At 54.2% G+C, this 18,680-nt stretch overlaps 8 protein-coding genes across 8 annotated transcripts; 5 read left to right on the plus strand and 3 right to left on the minus strand.

The window, feature by feature from the left end:
* Window positions 1–18: 18 nt before the first annotated feature.
* On the plus strand, window positions 19–1,580 carry K452DRAFT_229286 (uncharacterized protein; the record flags this gene model as incomplete). Its single annotated transcript, XM_033537029.1, has 4 exons — window positions 19–136; window positions 208–459; window positions 1,027–1,073; window positions 1,143–1,580. Coding segments are annotated over 4 exons (855 nt in total), but the record flags the coding sequence as incomplete, so codon positions are not given.
* A 1,225-nt stretch (window positions 1,581–2,805) lies between these two features.
* Window positions 2,806–4,060, plus strand: K452DRAFT_334486 (uncharacterized protein; the record flags this gene model as incomplete). The annotated part of the gene is made up of 2 exons (XM_033545196.1): window positions 2,806–2,999; window positions 3,064–4,060. 2 exons carry the CDS (start codon window positions 2,806–2,808, stop codon window positions 3,770–3,772), a joined length of 903 nt encoding a protein of 300 aa, XP_033396678.1. The 3' UTR covers window positions 3,773–4,060.
* K452DRAFT_43311 (uncharacterized protein) lies at window positions 4,061–5,012 on the minus strand. The gene has a single exon (XM_033546662.1). The coding sequence runs from the start codon at window positions 4,868–4,870 to the stop codon at window positions 4,295–4,297; it is 576 nt and encodes a 191-aa protein (XP_033396679.1). The 5' UTR covers window positions 4,871–5,012; the 3' UTR covers window positions 4,061–4,294.
* Window positions 5,013–7,276: 2,264 nt separating this feature from the next.
* On the plus strand, window positions 7,277–9,339 carry K452DRAFT_272714 (uncharacterized protein; the record flags this gene model as incomplete). The annotated part of the gene is made up of 3 exons (XM_033539103.1): window positions 7,277–7,374; window positions 7,429–7,564; window positions 7,622–9,339. The coding sequence occupies 3 exons, from the start codon at window positions 7,277–7,279 to the stop codon at window positions 9,188–9,190; spliced, it is 1,803 nt and encodes a 600-aa protein (XP_033396680.1). The 3' UTR covers window positions 9,191–9,339.
* Window positions 9,340–9,444: 105 nt separating this feature from the next.
* On the plus strand, window positions 9,445–10,712 carry K452DRAFT_272718 (uncharacterized protein; the record flags this gene model as incomplete). Its single annotated transcript, XM_033539104.1, has 2 exons — window positions 9,445–10,097; window positions 10,150–10,712. The coding sequence occupies exons 1-2, from the start codon at window positions 9,572–9,574 to the stop codon at window positions 10,710–10,712; spliced, it is 1,089 nt and encodes a 362-aa protein (XP_033396681.1). The 5' UTR covers window positions 9,445–9,571.
* A 226-nt stretch (window positions 10,713–10,938) lies between these two features.
* Window positions 10,939–12,300, minus strand: K452DRAFT_272720 (uncharacterized protein). Its single transcript, XM_033539105.1, has 3 exons — window positions 11,833–12,300; window positions 11,390–11,764; window positions 10,939–11,313 (listed from the first exon to the last, which is right to left on the minus strand). Exons 1-3 carry the CDS (start codon window positions 12,179–12,181, stop codon window positions 11,135–11,137), a joined length of 903 nt encoding a protein of 300 aa, XP_033396682.1. The 5' UTR covers window positions 12,182–12,300; the 3' UTR covers window positions 10,939–11,134.
* Window positions 12,301–12,844: 544 nt separating this feature from the next.
* K452DRAFT_272724 (uncharacterized protein) lies at window positions 12,845–14,274 on the minus strand. Its single transcript, XM_033539106.1, has 2 exons — window positions 13,353–14,274; window positions 12,845–13,294 (listed from the first exon to the last, which is right to left on the minus strand). Exons 1-2 carry the CDS (start codon window positions 13,818–13,820, stop codon window positions 13,136–13,138), a joined length of 627 nt encoding a protein of 208 aa, XP_033396683.1. The 5' UTR covers window positions 13,821–14,274; the 3' UTR covers window positions 12,845–13,135.
* Window positions 14,275–14,964: 690 nt separating this feature from the next.
* On the plus strand, window positions 14,965–18,379 carry K452DRAFT_43333 (uncharacterized protein). The gene is made up of 3 exons (XM_033546663.1): window positions 14,965–15,680; window positions 15,727–17,224; window positions 17,332–18,379. Exons 1-3 carry the CDS (start codon window positions 15,147–15,149, stop codon window positions 18,189–18,191), a joined length of 2,892 nt encoding a protein of 963 aa, XP_033396684.1. The 5' UTR covers window positions 14,965–15,146; the 3' UTR covers window positions 18,192–18,379.
* Window positions 18,380–18,680: the final 301 nt, after the last annotated feature.

The following is an 18,680-nucleotide window of genomic DNA, read 5'->3' on the forward strand; positions in this document are numbered from 1 at the left end:
TTACTGACGATCTGCAGTTGCTTCACTATCACCTGCAACGGAACACCTGGTGGTGTTGTTGGGCAACTCTCGGATGGACAGCTTCGTTGCGGACAAGGCTTTGCTGCCTCAACCTTCTGTATCAGCGAGAAAGGAGGTACGTCTTACACAGCACCACGCTCCAGAATTGGAGCAGTCTGCACATGAGTTTGAACTAATGGTACTCAGGATTGATCGATGCCAACGGATTTGGCTGCATCCTGACTCCACCAACCAAGCAATTCCAGTGCGACCATGGCGTCGAAGGGTTCATGGGTTGGTCCATCAGCGACAAAGGCCTGCTCTTCTTCGAGCAAATCAGCACGTGGGTCACTTGCCCAACTGGAGACCATGGAGGATACAACATCTACAGAGAGAGACCCGGTACTCAAGGCGGCTGCGTGGAGATCACAATAACGGCGGATAGCTGCTTCTCCAGTGGTTCATACTCTGAGCAGCACACCACAATCACCACCACGATCGAAACTGGAACCAACTCCACGTCTGGTGGCTCCGTGTCTGGCAGCTCCAAATCTGGTGGCTCGAAGTCTGGCGGCTCCAATTCAGGTGGCTCCAAGTCCGGTGGCTCCAAGTCCGGTGGTGGCTCCAAGTCCGGTGGCTCAAAGTCCGACTCCAAGTCTGGCTCCAAGTCTGACAGCTCCAAGTCTGACTCTAAGTCTGACAGCTCCAAGACTGGCTCCAAGACTGGCTCTGAGTCTTCCAACTCTACCTGCAAGTCTAGCTCTAAGACTGGCTCCGAGTCCTCCAAGGCTACCTGCAAGTCTGGCTCCAAGACTGGCTCTGAGACTTCCAAGTCTACCTGCAAGTCTGGCTCCAAGGCCGACTCCAAGGCCGACTCCAAGACCGAGTCCAAGACTGAGTCCAAGACTGAGTCCAAAACTGAGTCTAAAATTGACTCCAAGGCTGACTCCGATACTGGCTCCAAGACTGACTCCAAAACTGAGTCCAAGACCAAGTCTAGCACTACCAAGCAACCAACGCACATAGTGGGCTCGACTTCTGATTGTCCAGCCACTTTGGTCGAACCTTGGGAAGTGAGTACATCCTTCAACCCCATACCCCCAAGTCCAAGATGACCGAGCACAACTGCTAACATCAGCCAGTTCCCTCACCTGATTGTGCCCATTGATTCTTCCAAACCCACCACTACCTCTGGCACGCAGTTCTTCGGCAATATCAGCTCTACTGTCAGCTCTACCTTCCGCTTTGACATCAGCGGGGATCTGAAGGGCAAGACCTGTTCTCTTGTCTTCATGTTTCCGGAAAGATACCAACTGGAGACCTCGAACTTCGAAATTTCCGGCTCCGGCGAAGTCACCTTCTCGTTGCTCGAGCATGCAATCACCGAGTCCATGTCTTACAATTCTTCTCCCAATATCAAGAAGAAGCTTGTGACCCACACCCTTGTCGCCGGACACAGTTACACAATCGACACCTTCGACTGTCCCGCGGGCGAATCCATTGGTTTCAAGATGGAGACTTGCGACACAAAGAACCCCACGAAATTCAATTGGTTCCAGGACTACAACCCTTGCCCGTAAGTTTGTTGTCTGCGCCTCATTACGTTGCGTTGCTAACATCTGCCAGCATCGGTCTCTACATTCTCGCCAAGTAGAGCTCTTCACCCTAGATCGCACTTTTGTCTTCAATTGCACGGCTTAGCGTTTTATTGTCAATGGACTTCATGGTGTTGCGGTTTTGCATGGACTGAACGCCAGCGCTGGTTGACTTGCTTCGATTAGAGCGTGTCTGTGTTGATGCTTTCCCCTAATCCATAGTGTTGAATTGATTGCTTGCACGGACATGCGCTGAGATGTTGTGTGTATTATGCTTTCGTTGATGAGACCAAGTGATTTTTATGATCGTCTTTGGGTCTCATAACGACTTCCCATGAAACAACCACAGCACACTCTCTACAGTAAAACAAGAGTGAGCCATATGCAGACCTTGGGCATGTACCTGATTACATTATTGTTGGCTATGACGACGCTGTAGATTATTCACTGAACATACCTGGACAGGTACCTACAACCCACATTCCGGGTAGTCCGGTCGTGGGAATATCCCCCTAACTTCATAACACACCTTCAGCCACTTAAGGTATGAGTTTTAATTTTAGCAGATAGGCAGACATATACAAATTAAGAGCAAGCAGCCCAATCACATAGTTGTTGGTGTCGGTGAAGGCGCAAACGGTACTTAGCAAACCATTCAGGGGCCTATAATTGCGATCTATCATCTTCAATTAAGTGTGGTATAACAATGGTTGTTCTTGTTCTTGTTCTTGTTCTTGTTCTTGTTTGAGAAGGATGACGTTACTCGATTAACAGCAAAGCTTCTAATAACAGGTGGAGGTGTATGACACTAGATGATCTACGAACCCCCGGTGGATGCGTCGTAAATATGCGGTTAAAGAACTGAAAATTTTATTGATCTTAAGTGTAATGTAGAGGGTACCAGGCCTTTCTTCCTACCTCTGCTTCTTGCTGGGCGGCGCTGGAGCGGGCGGCGCGTGCAGGCTCCTAATGATCACTCTTGCTATTGAGCCTTACCCGATTCGGCAGTGGCGGAGGGCTAGGAACACAAACACAAACCCTTCTGCCGACCACTTGGTACTAGACAAAAACACAGACAGCAACCCTCACCCCGATCGCAGCAACCACCGCGATCACCACGACCATCGCGGCTATAACCAGCCCAGCCTTTCTCACTTCCTTCGCCACTGTTTCTTCTTCTTTTTACTACCGTCTCGTCACTCGCGCCACGATGTTGGTCCCGTTCATCCCTCGCCTCACGATTTTCAGCTCCAAAATTTCCAAGATGCTTGATGCCACCCGCGCTGAGGACGAAGAATACCGCGCCACTCTAGCTGCTGCTAAAGCTGAAGCTGCTGCGGCAGAGGTCAGACTTGCTAATTCCACCCCTTTCGGGAGTACCCTTCGTAACGCCAATCCCCAGACGTATGGTCGTAGCATCCCTAATACCGCCGAATATTATTGAAAGCCGTACTAGAAAGCTCTTTAGCACCGGTTACGAAGACGGATTCGTGGGGAAGTGCGTCATCAACGATCCGCACACTGCTTTGCGCTTTGCAGAGGAAGAGTACGTCACGCAGCAACTCCCTCCGGAGCGCCTGGTATACTGGGTCGATGGAAGCAGCTCGACTAGCAACTCTGTAATAGGGGACGAGTTCTACTCGTCATGCGCCCTGGTGTGCAGGGACCTCTCACAAGCGGAACTCGCCTGGGAATGCAGATACAAGATCTTTCCTGGAAAACTGACCTCAGTTGAGGCGGAGTGCGAGGCCGTGCTCATGACGCTCCACAACGTCGTGGAGCTGTGCCAGGGATCGACTAAGGAGGACCGTCTGCCTTCCAGCGTCGCCCTGTACTGTGATTCGCAGAATGCCATCACAACGATATCTAAATATCGCCACTCAAAGACCATGATCATGAGGAGGGATTTACCAGTGCTTCCTTTTTTGAAAGAAATTGCCGAACTTTCGCGAGAGTTGAAGGTTGACTTCAACTTGAACCTGGAGCTGCGATGGATCAAGAAAAAGACCGTGGCTGGTCACAGGCATGCTGATGCCTTGGCTAGGAAGTCAAGGAGGGACGCAGATTCCGGAGTTCACCTTGTTGGCGAACAAGATCCTTGTGGTGCGGCGAGTGTCATGCATTTCGGTGACAGCATCAGATTCTCAAAAAAACCAGCAGCCGGCGACACTATCTGAATATTGGTTGACGGAAACGAAAGACCTCCTCCTTGAGAAGGGTTGTATATGGTAAACTTTGATTTCCAGTTCGAATAAGCGTCAAACAAACTGATAGGTTGGCAGAAATCTTCTCCCTCCAGGCGTTGGTACTAGTTGGCTTTGGCTAGCCAGCGAGGAGTAGTAGGGGAAACCCGAGCTAGAGTGAGGGGCTTCTATACCTCAGCGTAGCTCCACTATACCGTTGTCGACGGATCGATCGAACTTTCTCTAAGCCAGCCATCTGTACTTATCGGCCACCTCTTCTTTTCCGTCATCTTCCATCAGACGATTCGACATTGAAATTGGGAACAAATCGAACTTCCGATTCTTCAAACGATCAAGTCATTCACATGTTTGGTACCTTGCCAACAGATCCTCTCTCCCTTCGGAAGTTTGGGGAAAGATCTTGGATCGTGCCTTGGTTTCAGATTTTTCTCCTTGTTCAGCTGGTCACAACTCTTTTCTTGAGTATTATAACTTCTGAGTCTTTTTTTTTGTCTTTTATATTTTGTCTTCTGTCGTCTTTCTTTTTCTTTCTTCCTTTTTCCCTTCAGAGTTCTCTTGGATTTTCTTGTCTCGACGCTTTCTCGCCATTTGTCTCCAGTCATCATCTTCGACAGCGAAAATGGAAAGCGCATCGAGACCGTTACTCGTAGACAGAACGCCACTGTCAAAATGCAATGTAGAATAACAACCCACCAAGCATACAAGCGCTCTCCGGTTAGGCACCAAGGGAATTACCTCTTCTGTATCTTTTCCGTACACCGACGCGCATCTCGGGATGAAGAGCCTTGAAAAGCCAGGACAATGTTGTCTTCCTCCTCCCTCTACGGCTTTTGCACAACGCTGTGGCAACAAGACGGAAGGCCATGAGCGACACCAATTGGCAACATCGAAAGGCCAGGGCATGGAATCAGGCGAATTGTGCATCTTGTCGTTGTCCTTTTTCCCTTGACGACCACAAGTTTTCTGTTGCTCCGGAGGATTGCACAAAAGCACGCATCCAGCTGTGAGATGCGTCACTTGCTCCAGCTGGGTGTCCAGAGGTGAAACTTCGTGTCCCAAAGGCAGCGACATTCGTAAGAGTTATGGAGCGCAATGATTTAGCCTCACTTTCGAAGCCAGAATCCGGTGACGCTGGGTGGGTGACATGGGCGGGCAGGTTGGGTGGGCAGGCAGCGCAGGCCCGTTCAAAATAGGCAGTCGGCGCAGTCGCGCGCAAGCGGTCGTCTTCATCCCACCCCCAATCCCATGCTTCAAATTCTCCCTCTCAACAACCCACTCAATCACAAAAACGCACAAACTGCTCGCAATGTGAGCTCCTCCCACCCCACTTTAAACCTCTCTAATCCCCGATTGAAGCTATCTTTGTTTATTAGGGATTCTAAGTGAGTGTTTATCAAAAATCACTCGTTGGCAGTGAGGATTGCGGAGCGGGAACCTGTCCCTAACCCACGGCGTGGTCACCTGGTGGCCTTCACTGACGCTTCTACTCCTGGCGAATACTCGAGACGAATGAATTGTTCGGGCGTTGGGATCTGCTATCGGTCATTCTCGCGAGGCCCTTCTCGTCCCTGGTTCTCCATTGGCCGATTCTTGAGTCCTCGTGCATCTTTTGATCCTCTTAGATCGGAATACTGCGAGATCTACGCGATCAAGGACGCTCTCGAGTGGGTGGGATGGGACGGGATGGGACCTTTGCGAAAGCTGGTAGTATTTTCCGACTGCAAGTGGGGACTTAAGAAGATCCGAGACTTCGATTCCACCAACGCAACACACCGGGCCTGAGCTGCCGCGCCGCTGATTCTACGCATTCTATTCCTTAGGCAACGTCTCTTCGAACTCGGCGTGGTTGTCCAGCTGCGCTGGGTTCCCAGAGATACCGTCGATGGGATCGTTCGCGCTGATGACACCGCCTGGTGGACCAGGCTCAGTGGTGATGAGTTGGTGGCGTATGGCTCAGTGAATCAAGGGGATGAACTGCTTGTCACGGTGCCGGACATATTGCACTTCGATCGAATGGCGCTTGTCAGCGCCCACGTGCAGCGGTATGGGTAGTCAGTGGAGATCATCTCGTGGCTCCGGTGAGGGCAGGCTTCGAGCACAGGATTCGTGCCAGATGGCGATGGCATATGCGATTGGCAGGAGACAGGGGCCTGGAAGCCACTGGGTGAGCAGTGGTGGAAGGGCTGCCTGTACCTCAGCAAGGTCCCACTGTGCAGTGGTGCTGAGGCTTAAGTCATCGATCCAACTACTCCAACAACGAACGGAATGATCACCAATTCGATCTATCGATGACGAACGAACGGGACAAGTCGAGCGAAATCAAATCTCTCTCTCCAACAAATCACTTCGGAGTCGCTCGGCGGCCTGCCAATCCAAATCCTGTTTTTAACGGCAAGATCCATGTCGGACTCAGGTAAGGCTCCATTGGTTCTCATTCTCCATGGATGATGTACTAATCCGGGGCAGGATTCTCCGGACCGGGCTGCACATATACTCCACACCAGGTTAAATCCTTCAAATTCGAGATGGATACTCCGGGTCAAGGACGAACATCGAACGGTGCCTTCTCAACCTTAGCTCTTCGACGGACTTCGCAACGATCTCAAACCTCTACATCTCTTCTCTTATTACCCCGAACTTCGAGATCCATCCGAAATTGGGTGTCTCAGAGCTCTATCTCTTCTCCATATAAACCATCCATACTTTCCGGTCGCAGGCAAATCGCCATTGCCTAAAAGCGATAGCAGGAAACGCAAGCAGAATGCAAGAAAAAGACGCAAAAATCGCAAGGAAAAGCCATACGTTAGATGCGAAATCAGAACACCCAAGTCACACAGAGTGCCCCATAAACTCCATGAACTCACCGCTTTCCGGCTCATCACTCCGGCTCTTCAAGAACGACGCAAATTGTCTACTACCAATATTCTTGGACCATGGAAACTTTCAACGGGCCAAGTCTGTGTCAATACTACCAGACGTTCTGATTACTCCTGGCTCTTCTAAACGATCGTCTCAAAATTTTCGCTGCCTTCTTTCCGGATACATTATGACTGGAACAGCGCAACACCGGTGATACAAACTCTCATAACCCATTTTCGAACCCTCAGCAACGTCTGTCACCGTCAAGCGTGATTCACCATCTAGCGGGACAGGGAAGAATACAAGCAGTTTCTGTGGAATACTTCTTGTCTAGATAGAGGTAAAAAGACCTCCAAGTACCAATGGAAGTCACTTTCGCAACTTGTATTCTGCGACCATCAACACTGCCTACCTATGCAGTTTGATCGCCAACAAAAATACAATTGGAACGTCGTTGATGATGAAGGGTTGAAGTTGAAGTCGGAGGGAAGAAAGCTTGACCGGCTTGGCGCGACTGCCAGCTACGGAGCACGTGAGTTGATCCTTCACACCGGTGCCGGCGATCCAATGACGCTGTCAATCGATAACGCGCCGACGAAATGCACGTCAACGTGCTGAATGTTCCACTCGGTCGACCTCACCACTGCTCTCCGGCCTGAGCTTCTGCCGGACGAGACTCTGCTGTTCGTGCAGGATGCCGTTGGCCTGTACGAAGGGTGCGTCCACGTCCGCGCCTGAGCTGCTTGTCCCGGAGGCTGATATCTCCAAAGGAAATACAAGATTCCTGACTTCCAAGATGGCCATGCTTACCTGACCTCTCATCGCGCATGCTACGTTGATAACAAAGAGCCTCGGAAGTACTCCATTGCAGTCAACCTCAAGGATGTGGAGAAACCCGAGTTTTATGTGAGAGCTCGCTGCGTCTTATCACATGGGTTCACATGAGTCTAATCGGCAATCCAGGCGGGGTTCCTCAAATCGTCGCCCAAAATAACCCTCTATCCCAAGCCTTCCAAGAAGCCGATCTTGTCTGGCGGCCCGCCCTACAGTCCTTCCTCGACTCCGCCACCACGCCATGGAAGCCCTTTTCGTCCACTACCGCCGGCGCCTTCTACACCTGTCGCTGCATCAGCAACGTGGATCTGTCCGATATGCTCGTTCTCAAATCCTGTGCCATCCAACTTTGACCCAGCCTTCGCAAACTCAAACACGCCGCTTCCACCATGCCTCGCCTGCGGCCTCAAGCCTCCACTGGTACATTTGATCAAGGCGGCGATAGCGGCGAGCCGGCAGGCACAGCAAGAACCACCTACGCCCACAACCCCAGCTGGTTCCGGTTCACCTTTCGGAGCAGCACAGGCAGCCGGAGCCTCTCCAGGACCTTCCTCTTTCCAGTGTCCAAGGTGTACCTTTGAAAACCACCCTTCCTTACTCACTTGCGAGATGTGCGGGGCTTCGCTTGTCAGCACTCCAGATAAGCGCAGGGACTTGGGCGCATCATTCGGAAGGTCTGAATCACCAGCACCAATCCTCAGCGGTGCGCCATTGGGCAGTAACGTGCCAGAGAGCATCAAATTCTCGTTCCGTGCTGGCGGAGAGAAGATCTTCTTTGAGCGGTTAAAGGGAGCATTGGTCCAACGTAAATGGCTTCTCCAAAGTGCACCGCCTGTGCCGAAACCAAGCTATCAGGATGGCGCGGCCGGTCAAGACGGCAACGGTCTACCAACACGCAACAAAGTTGTCGGCATCGCGGGTCTGGAACAACGGGGTTTTGAGCAGCGCAAAAACAACGAAGTCATGATCGGCAGTGCCTTTGAGGATCTCGAGGCCTTGATGACTTCGGCAAAGGAGATTATAGCACTTGCCGAGTCGTTCTCCACTCAAGCAAATCTCAGTCCAACTGGAACCTCATCGGAGGCCGGAAACTCATCAGAGGCGAATGCACTACTCTCACAGTCGGCATCTGCGCTGGGCCTGGTCACTACGAAGGACATGCTCGGATCTGGCTCCGATAGCCTCTACATTTCGGAGCTGTCACGAAACATTGCAGAGTTCCTCACGGACGATACAAAAGGCATACTCAGGCGCGAAGGCGGCATCATGAGCTTGGTTGACTTGTGGGCCGTCGTCAACAGAGCAAGAGGGGGTGTGGAACTGGTTAGTCCGACCGACTTCGAAAAGGCAGCGCAGATGTGGGACAAGCTCAAACTTCCCGTGCGCCTGCGACGCTTCAAGAGCGGCTTGCTGGTTGTTCAGGGTCGCGATCGCACAGACGAGAAGACAATCGCAAGTTTGCTGGGCTGGATGCAAGAGCTGCACCATGCCCCGCCCCCGGGTGACGCCGCGTGGGACTGGGAGAAATACGGCCGTGGAGTTACTGCGCAGGAAGCAGCGGAGTGGTTTGGATGGAGCGTGGGTGTTGCGACTGAAGAGCTCGAGATGGCGGAGGAAAGAGGAGCGCTGTGTCGTGAGCAGGGGCTGGACGGACTGCGCTTCTGGGAGAACTGGCTCAGTAAGCCACAGGAGGCTTGAGTTCGGCGGGATTGAACGGTAGGGGTAGCAATCCACAGAGACGCATGGAACGGATTGAAGAACGAGTTGCATGGGTGGCGGATAGTCCTTAGGGGAAATAGAGTAGGTAGCTTCATCAACGGGACCAATGCTAGAAATATTAAACGCAGGGGGCCTGGAGGCTACCGTGAATGCGGCGACGAGTAGTGGCGACATTAACGTCAGGTGGGGTTTCCCCACACTACACCAAACCAACTGCCGACATCATCATCCACCCCGCCATTCCACCATCCGACGAAGCCCTTACCACACCCGACGGCCCAAAATGGTGGACTTGGACATTGCCACCACTGCTAATTCCTCTTCAACAACAGCTCCCAGCAACAACACTCCCCATCCGCCATGGACGCCTTCGAATACAACGCCAACCCCAGCCGCGTCGTCTTCGGCTCGGGCACGCTCAAGAAGCTCCCAGCCGAGCTCTCACGCCTGAACGTCAAAGCGCCCCTGATACTCAGCACGCCGGGACAAGCGCAGCAAGCCACAGCAGTGCGCGCAGTGCTAGCCAACGACATTGCAGGCATCTTCACCGAAGCGGCGATGCACACGCCCACAGACGTGACAGACAAAGCCGTAGCATTCGCGCAAGCGCAGCGCGCCGACAGCGTCGTCTCCATCGGCGGGGGCAGCACGATCGGCTTGGGCAAAGCTATTAGTTTCCGCACCGGCGTGCCGCACGTCTGCGTCCCGACTACGTACGCGGGCAGCGAGATGACGCCGATACTGGGCGAGACGGCGGCGGGGCAGAAGACTACGCGGAGCGATCCGCGGATTTTGCCTGCGACCGTGGTCTATGATGTCGAGCTTACGCTGACGCTGCCCGTGAAGCTGAGTATGGAGAGCGGTCTCAATGCTGTCGCGCATGCTGGTGAGCTTCCCTATACCTACACACGCACGCCCACCCAACTAACCCCCCATAGTCGAAGCGCTCTACGCGCAAAACGCCAACCCCATAACCTCTCTCCTCGCAACCGAAGGCATCCGCGCGCTCGCCTCCGCCCTCCCCACCCTGCTCACAAACCCCACCTCCCCCTCCCCCCGCAGCACCGCCCTCTACGGCGCCTACCTCTGCGGCACCGCCCTCGGCAGCGCCAGCATGGCCCTGCACCACAAGCTGTGCCACGCGCTGGGCGGGACGCTGAACCTGCCGCACGCGGCGACGCACGCGGCGGTGCTGCCCCACGCGCTCGCGTACAACTTGCCTGCGCTGCCGGAGGAGACGAGACGACGGCTCGCGGATGCGCTGGTGCCTGGTGCTGGTGCTGGGGAAGATGCCGTGACGGGGCTTAATAAGCTGGTGGGGAAGCTGGGCGTGGGTGGTGGGGGGTTGAGGGCGCTGGGGATGCGCGAGGAGGATGTTGATGCCATGGTGGATAAGGTGCTGGCGAGGCCGTATTGGAATCCGCGGAAGGTGGAGAGGGAGGGCGTTAGGGAGGTTGTGAGGAGGGCGTGGGCGGGTGAGGAGGCGAGGGCTGATTTGTGAGGAAGGGGTGGGGTGGGGTGGATTGTGGATTGTGGTTGTTGAGAGGTGTAATGTTGTTGAGCTTGGCTAGCTTCGAGGGGATGGGCAACTGTCAGGTTGTCAGGCTGTCAGAATCTTGATGGAATGTAATGATGACACTCACTTTATTACTGGACTGCGTTCAACCTGGGGAGGCTCACAGCAATATCGACGAAACCCAATCCCAGAACACTGTCACTCAAAAAATATGCCAATTCATTAAAGTATATTTTCCATTGTTATCATAACTCGTTGCCAAAACAAACCAGAAATCGCCGCAACTACCGCGCTAATTCATACGTAGTACATCTGATCGTCTATGATGTAGATACTCAGCAGGGCTTGAAAGATAATCTTGCAACCCAAGCACGCCAAGCTGCAGCTATTGCACAAGACCGAAAAGCTTACAAAAGCTTAGCCCTGAGGCGCAGCCAAGACGACTTCTTCTTCTCCTTCTCGCGGCGCTGCTTCTCGGCGTACTGGTCGGCCTTGTACTGGAAGATGCTGCCATCGAAGACGCGGCGGATTTCTTCCTTGCGCAGGATGCCGTCCTCAGGCCAGAGCAGGAGGTAAGTGGCAAGCCCTAAAAGCAAAAACCAGCATCAGTATAATGTCCAAAAGTCCAAAGACACGTCTCTGCATCCACGGGTAACACTCACATTCCAAAAACGCAGCACTCCAGCCAAAGAAGTCAAACGCCATGCGCTGGCCCTTCCAAGCACGCAACAAGTCCCACACGTCGAGGCCGCCCTTGTCGCCGCGGTCGTACTTGGCGAACAGGTCCTCGAACTGCTGCGGCTTGAAGCGGCCCTCGTTGTCGAAGCTCATGCTGTCCGAGCCGTGCTTGTCCTTGTGCAGGCGCGAGATGTAGATGCGAAAGAAGGGGTCTGGGAGCCAGCCCGGCAGGGTGGGGTATGAGAGGTTGAAGTTGATCAGGAAGGTTGCGAGCAGCGCCAGCGGTACCGACCAGCCCCATGCCCGCATCCCCCGGTACGTGTCTTGTGGCCAGATGATGCCGTCGTTGTCTTGGTCCCCTGTGTGTGCGTTAGTATGTATGTCTACAACCCAAAGCAAGTTAGTGTAGAAGGAGAAGTAGACGTACAGTACGCAACATGCTGCTGCACAACCGTCTGGTCCTGGTGGTCGCGCGCCCAACCCCCCTCGATAGTGCCGTTCGGCCTCTCTCTGCTGGCAGCAATGGTCGCGCGGGCCGTGCCCGCGTCAATGAGCGGGTCCGTCCCATCGTCGGCGGGGAAGTACGGCTGCCGCTCGCGCGTCACCGGCGCTCCGTCCACGACCGTGCTGTACGGCTTGCCGATGGGCTCCTGGGCAATGGCCCGTCCTACCAGCGCGTATCCCTCGCGCTGCTTGGCGTCGACCTGCACGTCGAAGCCGAAAGACTGCTGCTCATCGACGCCGTCGGGGGCGGCGACCTCGGCGTAGGAGGGCATTGTTGTTGTTGTTGTGGGTGTGTGGAGGGGAGGAAGATATGGACGAATTGGGAGTAGGGTGGTTTGGATGTGAGAGAGAACAGACAAAGAAGGATGAGAAAAAGAGAGAGAAAAGGGTCTTGGAGAGGGTTGAGCGGGTGCGTATTTCTACAGCTGTCGCGGGGTCACACCTACGTATGTCTTTGCGGGCAGCCAATGCCAATGAGGTCATTATTAGTTGGGCCCGTCCGTCATAGAAGGAACGGGCGGCCTGAGCGTCCGTCCGTCCAGGTTCCTTCCACACATGTGAAAGCGGATCCGCAATCCGATCAGCGCCAGAGCACGCAACCCTCTAGCAGCCAACGAACGCAGCCCTCATTTCTAATCCCTTTTTTGCGCCAACCTTTGTTGCTGCGAGCGTCCCTGCCAGTCCACGCCTGAACCCCCCTACTTGTGCTTTGTGCAAATGCGGCGCCCGCGCGCGTGCTCCCGCTCGCTTCCAGGCACCCGGAGCATGACGCGCTAGGGTCGGCGCGGGAGGCACGCTTGCGTCGCTGGGCCTGCGACGGCGCGCCGCTGCGATCGGACGATCGCGTTGGGTGGGTGTTGGGCGGCTTGTGTGCGCCATGTACCACGTCCTTCAATCATATCTCAATAAATGTCTGGGAGTGCGAATGCGAACTTGGTTGGGGATGAATTGAATTTGAATTGCAGCATGCGGACCGAGAAACACCCGTGTCGTCATCGCTGGGTGGAAGCCGCTCTGGATATCTACATGTTGGGGTATTATTAGGGGGAAAAAGGTAATGCAAAATAATCGTAAGTCCAAATCGTGTCTCGTAAGGCTTGGTTTCATGAACCTTGTCGTATCTCGCTGAACGCTGATAGCGCTATTCCGGCCGTTACATCATCTACATCCTCCAAGACCTCAGAAAGGCCAACCCGCGGTATCTCAAAGGGTTTCCTGGCTTCGTCTTAAACGTACGCCCTGCGACTGCTGTGGTGCGAGCGCCTGGGGCTTGGCGGGTAGTCCCGGCTGCGGCTGCGGTGGCTGTGACGGGAGTAGTGCGTGGAGCTGCGCTTGACATGGACGACGTCGGTAAGGTGGTGACGGTGGACCAGAAGAGCGAGGAGCTTTACCAGCAAACGTCAGCTTGTGTCTCGAATCCTTGTCGCCGACCCTGGGACTTACAAAAGTGGTGAAGAAGAAGATGCAGTTCATGATGCCGAAGGCAAAGCAGGCCTTGAGCATCGAGCACGTCTTGTGCGGGTGCATCGACCAGTCGGTGTTGGAGCTGCGTCCGTAGTAGCCCACCATGCCGAGCTTGTAGTACCAGTCGCCCGGAGCGTTGCTGGAACAGTTGGCATCGCTGACGAAGCGCAACAGATAGACACCTCCGATGAAGCAACCGACGAAAGCAAGGTCGACGATCGCGACGAAGAGGGCCGAGTGACGGACGCGCAAGTATCCCACCAGAGTCGCGATGGCCCACGCCGCGGCTAGCACCGACGTTATGAAGAGCAGTAATATGAAGTCGGGCGTGAGCGTGTTCAGCGAGACGTAGCCCTTGACGAACCAGGCCAGCATGCCCAGCGTCGGGATGAGAGTTAGAATCTCAAGTATGCGCCAGCAAATGAACAGGAAGCCGGAGAGAGCCATGGTGGTACGAGGGCGCGGGTTGCAGAGATTGAGCTGGCGGTGGTTCGGTAAGGAGTACGAGCTGAGCGGGGGCTGTTGCGCTGGAAGGCTGAAGCTGGTGTGGGGGGGAGCTCGAGCTGTACGACGTTGCGACGACGAGAGGAGAAGAAGACGATTAGTTGCTAGCTGCAGCAAACATGGACGGAGAAAGAAGAAGAAGCAGAAGAAGCAGTCAGCGAGAGATTACAGTAGTTGCAGCAAGCAGCAAGGCGCTGCGGGCTCGCCGGGCGGTTAAACATGGCGGCGGACGTGTGAAAGAGGCTGGGCGGTGGAGAGGAGGCTGGCGCGTGGGGTTTGCGCGTAGCGGCTTCCGGTTGGCGGTGCACAGGCTGCCTCAGGCTCAGTGCCTTTTCGTCCTTTCGTTCCTCTCCACCGTCATCGACTCACGACACAAAGCCACGCGGCGAGACATGCCAGGCGAACACACACACGCGAGCTGCAAGATGACTGGCCCTGGCGATGCGACCTGCCGAATCCCTGCACGCCGCCCGCATTCCTTATCGCTACCTATCCGTCAAGCATTGCTTTATCAATTGAACATGGTATTGATTTCGGTGCAACGTCGCCTACATGGCCCACACAAGGGACTCTCTTTTCACCTCTCAATTGTCGCCTGTAGACTCTCGCCTCCTTTGACCATCCACGCTTCTCCGGATTCCGGATCAACCAAGCTTCCCCAGACTTGTTTCAGCCCTGTATTGTCTGTTTGCTACACTTGACTGCAGCTGTCCCGATCCGGCTATCCCGCGCCTCACATGTCACATCGATACTCTGCTCTTCAAATCATTCCCGGTCCCGGTCCCCGGTCCTCCTTCGCTCCTCGTCTCTCCGCCTCCTTGCCTTCTTTTCAGCCAAGTTTTTGCCATTCTGTTAAGATACCTACCAGTTCTCTCAAAGCTTCTTCTGAGACTGGACAAGGCTGACGGTCAATCTTCCCGGAACAGTGCTTGCCGTGGCTTACAGAATCTTTTTGCTGCATCACATCCGAAAACTGCCGGAGTCATGAGTTGAAAAGCCTTTCATTGGTCCTCGTCATTGAAACGCCTGGAAATCAAATGTGAACTACTTGCTCGTCGTCTGGGTCTGATATCACAACACGCCACGCCTCCGTCTAATCCCGGCTCCGCAAGTGCTCGCTTTTTCGGCATTTCCAATAACGAACTGTCGTGTAACACGCCATTGTTTTGCGACCTTGCTTGCATTTACGTCTTTGGTGTTAAACCCCTTGTCTCGCACGTTGGCCTTCAGCAATTCAGGGAAGATCGAAAATATTGACTTAAAATCACAATGTCGGGCCGAGGGGCGCGTGGCCGTAACGACATACAGAAAAACATCGAGAAGCAGGAAAAGAAGAAAGAGGCGAAAGATGCCACGGAGAAGACCCCAAAGCCCACAACGGAAACTGGATGGAACCTATCATTCCGCGGACATGCACCATCAAGCTCAATTATCCCCGGTCGTCGTGCGTCTTTGACAGCAACCATCAGTTCACGTAGCTCGGGACAGTCTAAGGCTAGTGACAAGGGACACGCTGGTTCTATGTCTCCGGGGCTTGATGAGTCGGAAGAGAAGAAATACCAGTTCAAGGGGAAAGAAACAAAGCATCCACGAGGTCGCGGTGGTGGTGTGCCAGCTAGGACTAAAACAGGAGACTCAGCGTATTCGGCCCACACGTCATACTCAAATGCTAGCTACGAATCAGGGCCGGCATCGGCAAATAATGCTCCGCCAACGCTATCTGCCGAAGAAAAATCTTGGGCCAGCATGAAGCTTTGGTACGGGAACGGGCAACCAACGCAACGGTGGAAGGGTTTCGAAACCGTAGGCTTGTCTCAACGCCCATCTCATAAATTACTAACAAGCATAGGACGCCGAAATGTTCATGTCTACTGGCGACTGTCTGGTATTTTTCAGTGAAGATAGTTCGGGTAACAGCGAACCGAGTCCGGTACTGCGTGTGCACACGGAAAAGCTGCAAGAAGCAAGATCTTCGTTTCTCACAAATTTGATAATGTATGGCGAGATCGAACAGGACGACTACTCCCCACCACCGAGCGTTGTCGGATCGCCACCAACACATTCCCTGACAAGTTCCAACCTCGGCTCCCTGGACGAAGAATCCGTACCACCGTCAAAAGACTCTGTGAATAACACATTGCCATCTCCGCAGAGGAATATCCCGTCACGGTCGGCACGGTCGTCTGAAAGCCAATACGGGAGCCGTTTGTTTCGAGACTTGAAGTTCGGGGCTTTTCCGACCCGAGCGCAGAGCGATGGTGCGTCATCCGGGGATTTTAATATACAAGAGGTCGACGTAACCCATGAGATTTGGTTTCCAGCTCCGTCCTACATACAGACATTATATGAGCAACGTCGCCATCACTTGGCCATCAGAAACTTTCTCGCGCTGCTCTACGACAAACCAATTGTGGGCTCCGATCTGTTCGAAATGCTCACAGAGCTCCAAATGGTCATGGATATAATGTATGAGTTGAACGACCCCAACAGACGCCCAAGCACAGCGGCAATGATTGTAGAATATGTCCTGGGCAGACGACTGGACGACGTACGCGGCAGCCTTTCCAGCGCTCTTGGTCTGCTGGCATGGAGTGAGAAAAAGGATGTTTCCTGGGATCACGGTTATATGGAAGCGTTCATTCATGCCGTCGGCATGCTAACCAAAAGTTCGTTTGACCGGCACGAGTTCAAGCGTCTTTCTCCGGTAACAAGACACAACCTAGAGAAGTCATTCAGCGGGATGCAGATCAAGATCCTCGAAGCCGAGGGTAAGCTCAGTGCATTCGTGTTTTCTGATTTGTGGAATCTTTCAAATGCCGGAACCGACAATGCGGCTTTTAAGAGCTGCGAATCTTTGAGGGAATACCTTTGCTGTTACTATGCACACATCTATGGAAGCTGGCCTCCGAGAACAGGCAAAGATGGGCAGTGGCTGACAAGAGAGGCTGTGGGACGACTCCAACGAGACTTTGGCGCATTGTACGACGTTCTTGTCAACCGCGACATCGACTGGGACATTTGCGAGGAACGTCATACACGAAAATGGCAGATGACCAGCAAGACCACTATCACAGACGTCTTCTCACCGGACCTTTTCGGTTTGCCCATCACAGATATGTTGATTGGCTTTGACAACCAGCATGGATACCAGCATATTCCTCATCCATACCCGCTTTTACCTCGGCGCGTACCGTCACTCACTCCTGCATCTCCGAAAAAGAAGCATCTTTTTAGCATGTCTAAAAAGGACAAAAACCTATCCTCTCATGACCCCTCGGAACAAATGAAGGTCTCGCTTGCTTTTGGAGATGCCACAAACATCAGCAAGCTGGGCATGGATCTCGAACGTAAGTTTACTGTGACCTCCTGCCCCCCCAGATCTTGTCTACCCTTACCCCACACCCTACCCCACCTCACTAGCAACCAAGCTGCTGACATACTGTCTCACCCGCAGCCAATGATTTACGCGACCAGTTCCTCGAGTACGAAAAGACGATCGCCACGGAACTGCGCGACGTGCCCACAGCGCACGCCCGCCTAGGCCGCTGGATCCTCCTCTACGGCACGCTGCAAGTGCTCTCGACGCTCTCGGTCGACACCTTCGGCGTCAAGCACTTCATCGGGGTGCACTACTTCCTCTGCCCAAGCCTCGACAACTGTCCACCATGGCCGTCGCAAATCCGTCTCGGCATGGGCCCCGTCAAAGAAGCCTCCCAGCTGTCCAGCCACTGTTGGACGGCGCCGTTCGCGTGGGAGTACGCGCACCAGTCGCTGCGGCGCGGCGTCGGCGTCGGCGCCGGCGCGCACGGTTTCACGAGCTACGAGCTCGAGGAGTCGGCGGACCGCGTCAGCGAGCTGGACGGCCGCTCGCTGGACCCAAGGAGCAGAGGCCGCGACCGCAAGGTCTGTCTGCAGCATCAGCAGCAGCAGTTGCATGCTGAGTACGAGCATGAGCGCCGGCGGCGCGAGCGCGCTGCTGCGCTTTCGCCGGACGCGCTGGACCGTGACCGCAAGGACGGTAAGGACGGCAAAAACGGCGATCGCAAAGACACCAAGGAGCGCGACCGCCTGGTCCTGTTTCCGGATTGCAGCAGAGACAGCAGGGGTCGCACGCCGCCGTCGGCGCGGCCGGATCTTCCGCCCCGGAGCCCGTTGAGGAGGAAGGGTGATGGTGCGGATGGGGTACTGGTACTGGAGCCGGAGACGGAGAGGGAGGGCCGGAGGCGGCTGGTGGAGTATTTTGCTGAGGGGGAGGAGGATCATGGTGGTGGTGTGGGGGTTGTGGGGAAGGTGGGTGATGAGGGTGAGGAGTAGGGTGAGGGTAGGGTGAGGGTGGGTGAGGTGAGGTACGTACGGTACGATACCCTGGTGTTCTTGGGGAGGCTTGCTGTAGTGCGTGAGTGGCCCATTGGGAGTTGTTTTTGTTGTTTGTCTAGGTGGAATTGCAAAATTGTTGTGTGTAGGGACGTTTGTGTCTTCTGGTGTTTGGCGCCGGTACGTTGTTCTGTCGTTTTCTCTTCTTTGTCTTTTGCTTGCGTACGTGTGTCGTTACTGTCATTATTACTACTGTTTCTTCTGCCTTGTAACGTCCGTCACCGAGAACCGAGATCCACCGTCTAGCGAGACAAGGGACGACACAAGCAGTCCCTACAGAGTACTCCTTGCCTAGCTCCTATCCCGAGTTCCAGGTATGGGTAAAAGGGTCTTAGAGCACGCAGAGGCTCTACACATCCTAACTGGCACTATTCTTCTCCTCTGTACGCGTATCACCATCTCGATTCACGGTGAATCTCGCTTCACGGT

The sequence above is a fragment of the Aplosporella prunicola genome (assembly GCF_010093885.1).
Source record: "Aplosporella prunicola CBS 121167 unplaced genomic scaffold K452scaffold_15, whole genome shotgun sequence".
NCBI classification, from domain to species: Eukaryota; Fungi; Ascomycota; class Dothideomycetes; order Botryosphaeriales; family Aplosporellaceae; genus Aplosporella; species Aplosporella prunicola.

Coding starts and splice junctions, on each gene's coding strand:
- K452DRAFT_43311 (XM_033546662.1), bottom strand. CDS start 4,870: ATGTCGCTGCCTTTGGGACACGAAGTTTCACCTCTGGACACCCAGCTG.
- K452DRAFT_272720 (XM_033539105.1), bottom strand. CDS start 12,181: ATGCCCTCCTACGCCGAGGTCGCCGCCCCCGACGGCGTCGATGAGCAG. Junction 11,765..11,832: donor GCAGCAGCATGTTGCGTACT/GTACGTCTACTT, acceptor ACGCACACACAG/GGGACCAAGACAACGACGGC. Junction 11,314..11,389: donor GAGTGCTGCGTTTTTGGAAT/GTGAGTGTTACC, acceptor TTTTGCTTTTAG/GGCTTGCCACTTACCTCCTG.
- K452DRAFT_272724 (XM_033539106.1), bottom strand. CDS start 13,820: ATGGCTCTCTCCGGCTTCCTGTTCATTTGCTGGCGCATACTTGAGATT. Junction 13,295..13,352: donor TCTTCTTCTTCACCACTTTT/GTAAGTCCCAGG, acceptor TTGCTGGTAAAG/CTCCTCGCTCTTCTGGTCCA.
- K452DRAFT_43333 (XM_033546663.1), top strand. CDS start 15,147: ATGTCGGGCCGAGGGGCGCGTGGCCGTAACGACATACAGAAAAACATC. Junction 15,681..15,726: donor GGTGGAAGGGTTTCGAAACC/GTAGGCTTGTCT, acceptor TAACAAGCATAG/GACGCCGAAATGTTCATGTC. Junction 17,225..17,331: donor GCTGGGCATGGATCTCGAAC/GTAAGTTTACTG, acceptor TCTCACCCGCAG/CCAATGATTTACGCGACCAG.